An 11521-nucleotide genomic window follows, 5' to 3' on the forward strand; every position below is an offset into this window, starting at 1 on the left:
GTTCTTTTTTACTTGTATAATATGTAAGTCTAGGTTGACATAAAAATCTGCTTTTAACTCATCTTTACGGGGAACACATTTTATTTAGAATTATATTTATAAAAATAAAGAATTATATTTATGAACACTACAAAATGCACTTTGATGTCTATTCACTACATAATGTATAACATTATATTTCTACATAGTATATATAATATAGAGCAGATATTTTAGAATTGCGTGACTGACCAATACTAGTTTACTAGGTCATGGACTAGAAATTCTTTCAGTTAATATATAATATATCAAGAAATACATACAGATAACTTTTTTTTTTGACTTGGTGCACTATATGCCCACAGACAACATCCATAGGTTCAGCCACGGAAAAGGCAATAAGAAAAAGCGGTTAACTATAAATGAGTAATATTACTTTACGTATTCTTTGTACTGTATGCTTAATTATAATCAAATAATATTTTATACATAATTTAAAAAAAAGTATGTGAAAATTAATTAAGCAATAAATGCAATGTATTCATTCAGACCTCTATCAAACAACAAAGAGTCATTTGGATAAAAAGTTTAGGAAATACTAGACTTAGGTGATTTAAACATTCAATTGTTTCAGATTATTTCAGACTCATTTTCAATAATTCAAACAGTGCATCAGTCCTGACAGCACTACTGTATACGGTACAGACTGTAGATGAGTAATGAATAGCATTAAAGTTTCAGCAGGTGAGGAGCAGTAGGAAAAGGTGCACTGGCTGCTTGTGAAGATGCCCTGGGTTGATTTAATGCGCTGCTCGGCCACGAGCGAACCTCACACATGGTGGGGTGTTAGTTTGCACCAGACGCAGCCTGGCACAATACGCGGGGCTGCTGCTGTATTCAATGACAATCTTCCTCCTCATCTGCCTTCTCCGTTACACCTCACAAGGGGCAGAGAGCAGGAGGGGGGTATTCATAGGCACCTGCTTAACTTAAGAGCCTGACTGACAAAAGACAGTCTGAGCCTCAGTGGGCCAAGAGAATGCAGCCAACCATGCTCTACTGGAGCTGCAGCTTTACGGAAGAGTACAATAAGAGTCGGCTACTTAATCACGGAGAGGCTCGAGAGACACAACGCACAAGTCTGTGTGTGCAAATAGAGCAAAGCAGCAAGTGTTGGCATTCGATTAATGCTTGTTAATTTAGCTTGTGAGATCATTCGGAAAAAGTAAGGTATACAGCACATGAGCATTAAAGTGATATTGGGTTGTGCTGTGTAACTGCAGTTGTTCATTCAGTTATGGTTCGCTAAGAAAATAAAAATAAAATTGAGAGCATGACCATGTCATGGTACATCGCTGATTCACAGACTGATTTAAATGCCTAGGAGAAACGTCACAATTGTAATAGGTGATGAGAGTAACTGTAGACAGCATTAGCTCATGTTACTACATGTCAGACTAGGAGAGCTGCACAACAACTCACTCCCATTGTTTATAATAGTATCAAGATAACATCATGGAAAATTCTGTATAAAGCAGTGTTATGTACTACACTGTTTAATTTAGCCTTCATTAATGTGTGAAGTTATTGCATATTAGGTGTGAAGTTCAGTTTGACATATTGAAGGTAATAGAGTACTTCATATCTTCAAGGAAACTGTTCACTACCATTTCAACGTTTCGTAACATAGTTTCATGATAGAATACATTTCTGCCCAAACTCGCTGTTAGTTCTACTCGACCACCATGCAATTCTCCATTACGGAAAATGATCTGTGGAAAAGGGCAAACAAAAAGTCAAGACGAGTGACAACGACAACGAAAGAAACAAGAAAGGGGGGAAAAACAGAGAAAGAGCTGAATAAAAAACCACATGGGGATTTCCTGAAACTAACAGTTGATCTAGAGGCTCTGAGCTCCTCCACCTGATTGGCCTTCAAAGACTTTGTTAACTTTTCCACCAATGATACTCTATAAATGTATCTTGAGAACTCCTTCGCATTCAAACGATCAAAATACATATTCCTTTAAGCCCAAACTTCACATAAACATCATTATTTACTCTAATGTATAAATACAACTATAGTTAGGCTAAAGGGTTGCAATGCATGGTATCCACAACAAAGGGCTCGCAATGGTTTATTACTGAACTGGGTTTTCTAAGAAAACTTATACCTGCTGTATCATTTTAAGATACTAGTTTCTTTTTGAAACAAGGCCTTAATATAGTTTAAAACCTACACATCATAAGGGTTTTGCCTAATGCTAATAAAGACAGTTACAGGTAAACAGGATTTACATGGCTTCAAAACACATTTCCTCTTCGAGTCACAAAGGCTCACTTTAACATTTTTCACATTTGCAAATTCTGCTCTGAGCTAAAATATACGCAAACTTTTCTCAGTTTCATAAACACATGAGTAAAGATGAGTTAAACAATAAAAACAAGTGACACATGAACATTAATGAACTTAGCCTCAATGCAAAAGCACAAGATAAAGCAATTATAAACTGTAATATGTATAAACTCTTACAAGGTTTTTATACATAAAATTGCGAACTCATTAATTCAAGATTGAAATAAACTTTGTAACACTAATGTCTGAAATACATTAGACTTACAAAGCAAACATCACCTCACTCATTAAAACAGTAACAGTAATAGACACATACAATGATGTAGGTTGATGCAGCAGTACAAATGCATGAACACATACAAATAATCCTGCGATATTAGATATGGAATTTGCTGGCAGCTAGCTTTATTCTTAAATAAAACTCAAGGGACGTTCTGCAGTAAGGAAGAAACTAACCAGTAATCACTGTATTCTAGTTAGGGTAACAGTGAATCCGGAGCTCAGAAACTCTGGGCACAGGACAGGAATGCACCCCGGACGGAATACCAGTCCATTACAGGGAATCATGCAAACACACCCAATCACGCTGAAGGAAAAGCACAGCTTTTCCAGCTACTGCTATGCTTTTGGAGAAAACTAAACATCCATTGAAAACACATTTAGACATATGGATCTGTAATGTAATCTAGAGTATATCTTATTTTGTATATCTGTCAGGATATTATATATCAAGCCTATTAGTGTATTTGTTAGCTAGTGAACAGGCTGGTTTCTGTAAATACCAAATCTATGCACACTGTCTGAACAACACTCCTTTACATTTTCCCATGACTGTGACTTATTACAGTTAATGAACATGCTTCAGGGATACACCCTGGATCAAGCAGGCAATGCGCACATCCTTTGTATATTTACAGATTACATAAATAATACACCTTTCTAGAAAATTAATTTCCAACACACCTAGGCATAAAGTTCAGATGCTTGCTGAAGGCCTGGTTAACTGGGTTATGGGTGATAGATCAGGGCTCTGCGGGACAGTTGAACTGCAGAAATAAAATACTGCAATATCCATGAAAACACAAGTCAGTCAGCACTATTGATGGAGTAAGTGTAGTGTAGCAAAGTTCTATGGCTTTGATTATTAAATGTTTACCAAAATCTACATTTTGGAACATTTATCCACAACCCTAACTGATATTTAGGTTTCAATTGTTAATGCAAACCAGAATAAACACCCATCAAACTCAACTTGTCTTTATACAGAAGTAATTAACACATGACTTTCTCAAATTCTTGAGATATACTTAGTACATACTGCAACAAATGCTAGAACAATCTAGAGCACACGTGTGTTTTAAACCTTCAACAGTACACGTCACTGTGCTTCACTTCACTGTGTACCGAAAGTGTAACTGACATTTAGCTGAGTTTAATCACCTATTAGAGATGATTGACCCAACATGACACAATATTAGAAATATTCTTGAATATTTCACAAAATGAAATACATACAATATTTGAATACATAGATAATATGAAAACACACATCAAAGCTATAATTTTCATCTACTATGATAAACATTTAAAAACAACAAGTTGCCATATTGCTCAAAATCATAAAAGAGGCTCAAGGACTCAGAACTCAAGATTGATTAAGATGCTTTAAGAATCAAGTTATAATGACATTCTGGCAACCTTCATTAGAATTTAACTGAATCATGAGGTCCACAGATTACAGTCACTCCTTTTTTTAATGTAAATTTGCAATAGGCATCTCTGAACGTATTAATTACACCCATTTATATCTCAGCTGTCTTATGAGTTACTCACACCTTTTTCTGCATGTTTCACCAAGCTCAGAAATGTAGAGGAAGTGCTAAACAAGAACACTGGCACATCTGAGTTCCTTCCTGAGATTCTCTTTTGCCAACCATGATAATTTTTTCTCCAAACTACAGAGAAACGCACCTGATATATACAGCATATGAAGTTCAAAGAATATAGAGTGTGATCATATAGATGGTGCTTGTCTTTCACATTGAATGCAAAAACTATTTCTATTAAGTAGTAGAGAGAGAGAGAGAGAGAGAGAGAGAGAGAGAGAGAGAGAGAGAGAGAGAGAGAGTGTCTTGATGGTGCGTTCCGCTTAAAGGGAAAAAATCCAAAAACAAAAATCCACATTCTAAAACATAAAAATATGACAAACCCCACAGGCACTCAGATAGTATGGTGCAGATGGAATTAACATTTCTGTAACCAGCCTTTGAAGAATCTAAAAGGAGCTACAGTGCGAGTAAAACCTCAGCTTGCAATTCACAACAGGAACATTTATAATATTTCTCTCCTAAAAATATTCCCCTAGGGAATTTGTGATCCAAATTCCTTTCAGAAAGAAGACCATAAACGACATTGAGCAGATATAATGTCTATTTTTTTTCTCATTAAAAAAAGAACACATAAACTAATGTGCAACTAAGTATCCATAAGATACGTAAACTAAGAGTGCAACAGTAAACGTGTAAGTGAAGTTTTTGAACACACAATGTTGAAGAACCCGCAGCTTTAGGCTCTGCTTTCATGTTCAGGTAACATACACACAGTGTCACAATCTACCCGTGTCTCATTAGAAATAGTACACAGTCTCAACTGACACGGGCTTCTCTTGTTTAAAACGGTAATTAAGTACAGGCCCTGTGCTGCTCCATATAGTAAACTGGCAATCTGAATTACAACCGGTGGTTAAAAATAACAGCAATAACGTTTGCATTTGCATTAGTATGAGAATAATTTACATGAAAAAACGTCAACATAATTCAGTGCATCGCTAAATTTTCCAAAGACATTCTGGCTACATTATAGAACCTCCAGTTTTACAGGTTGCTTTGATGTCACTTGGCTGTCATTTGTATGCTTTTAAGGAGGTACATAAACACAGTATAGAGTAGATAGGTAGATAAACCATCAGACATCTGACAACAGAAACCAGGAAGAAGTATAACACACTATCCTCCATGGTGCCATCACTGGAAAGTTAACAGAAAGTTTAAACCAGATTGCTAAAGCTGAATATCTGAATAATATCTTTTTAATAAATGATCACTTTATTTAGTAGTCCTGCTGAACACTTGTGCAGTTTAAGAGACTGACATGGGGATGAAAAGAACGGCTAAAAGGCTCATTAGCTCCTTAGTCAGTTTTGCCTAAGTACGCATTTGGAATTTGACTGGATTGACAAATAAAACAATATTTCCATGCCTGGGCTAAATTTCTAAGTTTGCAATGAACTTTATAAGAAAGATGAAAATTGCAAGCAAATACTATTGGTTCATTTTGTACAATATGGCCAAGGACATAAGGACGGTAATCTTAGGAAAATAATTCAGCTGTCTTTAAATATAAACAAAGCTAACCTTGTATGTTAGTGGGTATTTTAAATATTGCATGTTTAACTTGAATATTATGATCCTTATTCATTAAATGAAATTCTACATGGACACCAGCCATAACCTACCAGAGAACTATAATATAGTAAGAACACCTGCTTAAATGAAACGATTCCTAGCCACAGTAAACATCAAAAAACCCATCTGTATATCGCACATTGGTAAACCTTCATTAAAAAAATGTACCCTCTCTCACACACATACACCTCAAGATGTTGTAAATCGGTCGCCTAGGGAGCCAGGTGACTCAAAGGCATGAGGTGGGGAACAACCTGGACAGGGGCTCAACCCATCACAAGGCACACAGTCATGCACACATTCCAGACAACTGAGAGATTGGGGAATGGGGGAGAAACTCACAATGCAGTGGGAGACTCCCCGTTCACAGGAGTTTTTAAGAGTATCGAGGTGTGATTTTTTTTAATATTACTGAAACCGTCAATGTGTGAACATCAGAGCTAAATTAAATGTTACCAAAATATGTGAGATGTTCTTTATGAGCAGGAGTGAGTAAGAGTGAGTGGGTGAGTGAGTGAGTAAATCGGTGAATCAGTTAGTGAGTGAGTGAGTGAGTGAATCATTGAGTGAGTGAGTGAATGAGTGAATCAGTGAGTGAATCAGTGAGTGAGTGAATCAGTGAGTGAGTGAGTGAGTGAGTGAGTGAGTGAAAGAATGAATCAGTGAGTGAGTGAGTGAGTGGGTGAATCAGTGAATGAGTGAATCAGTGTGTGAGTGAATCAGTGCGTGAGTGAATCAGTGAGTGAGTGAGTGAGTGAGTGGGTCAATCAGTGAGTGAATCAGTGAATGAGTGAATCAGTGAGTGAATCAGTACGTGAGTGAATCAGTGAGTGAATTAGTAAATGAGTGAGTGAGTGAGTGAGTGAATGAATCAGTGAGTGAGTGAGTGAGTGAGTGAGTGAGTGAGTAATGGATCACCTCCAGGGTGCGGATCTCGTGTTGTGTCAGGTCGTTGGACGCTGCGCACTTCGTCCGGAGTCCCTGTAAATTGGAGATGGTGATGTCGATGATGTTTTGGAGAAGTTGGCACTGCTGGATGGCTGATGTGTCCGCGCTGTTCCCTTCCACCTGTTCATCCCGAGTGGACACCATGTTCCCTTCTTCACCATCCATTCCTCAGCATTGGCACTTGTCTGGAAGGCTGTAGCCGCACCGAGAACTTGAATGTTACCGCAAACACATGTTTAAACATCTACACGTCTACCAAGGGGCATTAATCAGCCTGGAGCCAAAGCGCCCCATCGGAATAAAGTGACCGCTGAAACTGTCAGTTGACATCCATTAGACTAAAACACAAACTCAGCTGATTTAACAAGTCGTGCTGTCACTTTGTTCAGTCGTCTTCGGCTTTGTTGAGCGCCTCGCGGAGTTTTTCCCCCTTTCCTCTCTTGTCAGACATTGGTAGCATCCGTAAGTCGTGGTGCATTATGGGAAATGTAGTTCTTCTCACTATGACTTAATCACCCAACAACCGATAAGATCAGGGTGTGCACTAAACGAGTGCCAGTGTCTGGCAGATTTAATTAAAACTTTAACCCGTACAAAAGAAGTTAAAGGGTTTAATGCACCTGCTCAACATCTTTTAGTAGATTAAAAAAAAAATGGCAGAAGGATGACACAGTGTCACTTCATGAACACTTATAACATGCTTTTACATTCACTTAAAAAGGATTTATCAATTACTAAATTAAAAGCAGCACAAACAAACTCAAATGTATGGCTGGAATCTCTGGACCCTTGGCTCTAAATAATAATAATAATAATAATAATAATAATAATAATAATAATAATAATAATAATAATAATAATAATAATAAAGACCAAGTTTCTTTGGGGACATGGATAGTTGGAGAGAACACAAAACAGAGGAGCAGTAAATATTTAATGGTTTGTCCTTGAACAATTAGTTAACAATAAGTCAACTCATCCACTGGGGGAGGTGGGACACAACCCAAAGATGTCTTATATAAAGTCTTCATTCATAACCCTGTACATTCTCAACATAGTTGATATACTAGTTACTGCTTTTGAGTGAGTTTAAAATGATGCTATTTAAAATATATGCTATGCTCCCTGCTCCGTTTCGGTCAATAGCATTATTATCACAAAATGTGAACTGCAAGCACTATAAATTTTATGATTATACCCGGGGATGATATTATCTGTTCTGTGATGGTGGTTATCTAACTAGTCACCTAATTAACTAGGCTATTCAGTTGATCCAAACGTTTTCACATCTGAAAGATCAACAAGTTAAATTTCTTTAGAAACAGGACAAACTAATTAATCTAATTCATGTTTGATTCCAATCTTTTACCTAATAAGGTGCAATGTTTACTTTTAAAGTGCATAAGGTCCAATTATGGTATACATACACTATATTGTGTGTTTCCAAGTAAAAGTTGCATACTGAAAATACAAGAGATGCATCCTTATTAGTACCACCACAGAGCAAAGGAAACCACAAGAAGTCAAAAAAGTCAGTTAAAGAGCATGTAATATAAATGTCTCAAATGGTTGATGCATCAAGTGAGAATGGTATTACCATACACATACACACACACATATTAAGCATATAAGCAGACATATTTCACACCTGTGAGCTGCTGTGGATGATGTTCTGATGGGTTGTTGACACAAGGTACAGTGTAGTGCAAATGTTATTTTATTGTTTGAGATCTCTTGAAGATCTCTTCAAAACATTTTTTTAAATAGTTCCTAATGCATTAGCCAGTGTAGCCTATAAAATGTTTAAGAGTATTTATCTGTCAGAGAGAGTTCCCATTAGAGATATTCTCAAAAGAAATATTATGGATCCCTTATTTTATATTATATGAAAAGACATCTCCTTTTGAAATCTGTAAGCAGACACTGTGCATTTCTGTGATTGTGGTTTATAAACATCCGTCAAATCTTCAGTATCTTTCATATCTTACTGGTAGTTTCGTCAAACTCTCTCTCTCTCTCTCTCTCTCTCTCTCTCTCTCTCTCTCTCTCTCTCTCTCTCTCTCTCTCTCTCTCTCTATTGCTCTCTATTGCTCTCTATTGCTCTCTCTTGCTCTCTCTTGCTCTCTCTTGTTGACTCACTCTTTTCCCATGATGTCATCAGAGCTGCTATACAAGAATTAAGGGAGCAAATAAAGTGTACTCACTATTTGTGTGTGTGTGTGTGTGTGTGTGTGTGTGTGTGTGTGTGTGTGTGTGTGTGTGTGTGTGTGTGTGTGTGTGTGTTTATAGCTACCTCTTTCTGCTCATTTCTAAACACAAAAACAGTGGTTCGTATGTGCTGCATATATGCCTATGATAAGTATGATAAGTATTGTTATTTGTTGAAATGTTCCCTATGTTAATGATTTAAGGATGTATTTTATGATAAAAAGCTAAACCTGAAAAATTTCAGGTTTGTGGAAGAGCATTACAAGATAGTTATAAACATTTTGCAGAAAACCTGGGAAGAGAGGACAATGATGAAGCAGTAGAGCTGTTGCATGAGAACCAGGCTTGCTGTAACAGGCTTTGCATCATTCCCACAGGAGCGTCATCCTTACGTAAGCAGCTTGCTTAAGGACAGGCTTCATCCTGTAGAGACTGTCAAAGCAGGCAGAGAGAAAGTTTCCTGCATGTGGGTTTAATGGAACCAATATGATTTGTAGTTGTTCCTAGGACTGTTATGGCTGTAGTGTAACAAACAAAAAGTCTGACACAACTGCAGAAATTTTCACCATGACTTCCTTAGGCAAGACACCTCTACACACTCAAGCCAGCCTGCCAGGACCACGAAGATACCATCACACACATCACACACCAAGATTAGTGAGAGAAGTAATGCATGCATGCATGAAGGATTGAAAATGCAACCCCATAAAAAAATAAAAATCCACCATGAATGCCCTGCATATCAACATTTATATCCTTCATTTCAGCAAAAAGAGCTTTTTTCTATTTAAAAATTTGTGTTCACTTTTTAACAGTCATCAAAATGTTGGTCTATTTTTATTTTCCCAAATTAACCCTGACATTTGACCTCTGACGGAGAATGGCACATAGCTCATGCAGCAGCATACTTTAGTCTATTAATTCTCTCACCTCATATCTATACATCCACTCTGCTTAAACAGGTTCCATAGCTTTCAAATGTCATGCTAACTTCACCAACACACTATCATGCTGACTGAGCCAAGTCTCTGCATTCTGCTGTAACTCACTGTAAATTCTTCATAAACCTGAACAGCATTCCACAACTCGGAGTACAGCATTTGCTGTCTCCACATCTACGCCAATTCTACACTGGATTGCTGATTATTATGCCTTTCAATGTTGCTGCTCAATGGTAAACGAGAGAAGAGGCTCTACTGGTTTTCAGCACAACACACAGCTACTAACGTCTCACAGGAACAGAACAAATACAGCACCAACTATCTACTTAGCCCAGAATCACAGAAGAACCTCACAAATATTTCAGAAGAAATGCATGTGCTTCAGATAAATGTGGACTGTTCCTTTTATTCTGATTAAAATAATCGTACGTTCAACTCATTAGCCTTCATCATAATTAAGGCTACATCTTTCATAAGAAGTAACAACATGCACATTTTATCTGGAACATGATATTTCTGATCTAAAGTGTTTATATCAAAGCAATATAAATATATAAATGCTATTGTGAAAATTGACTATCCAGGGGATGAGGGACTCTCATATCCTCATTAATGATATATTGGTAATGAATAAATTAATACTACATATAAGATTTACCTAGAAAGCAAGCAGCTGTTTACAGTTTGTATTAATTATTATTGTTTATTGTGAAAGTGGCGCCCCTTGCTGGACGTCACAGTACACACACACACACACACACACACACACACACACACACACACACACACACACACACACACACACAATGTGGTAGTATGTACAGTAAAAATAGAAATGGATAGATTTTTCTGCCAAGTTGGAAGCAAACACGTAATTTTTTTCACATTTTGCACAAATAACTGTCTTTGTCATCGCCTGAGATTTGGGAATAATAAACTCAGCTCATTTTGTAAGGATCAGATTATACTTAATTATTCACAGTGTCAGGAAAAAAATCATTTTATACTGAAATTTGTGCTTGAAGAGGGAAATAAGAGAGTGTGCTGACTACAGGAAATGTCTCTGTAGTCCACAGTAACAATGACTAGAAAACAGGAAGTGTGCACAATTGTAGGAAACCCAAGGAAAATTAGTTTTTTTGCATTGAATCATATGAATACAATTTTGGCAAAAAACCATGCCAAAGGCCTTCACTTTAGAATCTCACTGGAAGAACACATTAAAAACTGTTACCATTCATTTTCTAAACCTTTTATCATACACAGGCTCACTTGGAAACTAGCACCAATTACTGTACAATGGACCCAGGGCACAAGGCAGAGGACACCATGGACAGGGCACCTAACCATCACAGGGCACAGTCTCACACACACTACAGACAGTTTAGAGATGCCAAACAGGATATAATTCATGTGATCAGACTTTGGGAGGAGACCAGAGTACCCAGAGGAAACCCCCAACAGTGCAGGGAGAGCATGCAAACTCTGTGTACAAAGGGCAAAGGCAAGATTTAAACCATCAACCATGGAGGTGCGAGGCAAACGTGCTAACCACTAAGCCACCCTGATTATGATGTCATGAAGCTTCAGTATGTGACCTGCTTTCATCATCCACCCTCGCAAGT

General features: G+C 37.3%; 1 protein-coding gene across 5 annotated transcripts in view; it reads right to left on the reverse strand.

The window, feature by feature from the left end:
• Positions 1-7204, reverse strand: part of ksr1b (kinase suppressor of ras 1b) — a 29693-nt gene extending 22489 nt beyond the window's left edge. For all 5 annotated transcript variants that reach the window (XM_047820537.1, XM_047820539.1, XM_047820538.1 and 2 more), the window contains exon 1: positions 6718-7204. In XM_047820537.1, coding sequence (XP_047676493.1) covers positions 6718-6912 — 195 coding nt within the window. In that variant the 5' untranslated portion in view covers positions 6913-7204. The remainder of the gene's footprint in view (positions 1-6717) is intronic.
• Positions 7205-11521: the final 4317 nt, after the last annotated feature.

Source organism: Tachysurus fulvidraco, chromosome 11 (genome assembly GCF_022655615.1).
Source record: "Tachysurus fulvidraco isolate hzauxx_2018 chromosome 11, HZAU_PFXX_2.0, whole genome shotgun sequence".
Classification (NCBI taxonomy): domain Eukaryota; kingdom Metazoa; phylum Chordata; class Actinopteri; order Siluriformes; family Bagridae; genus Tachysurus; species Tachysurus fulvidraco.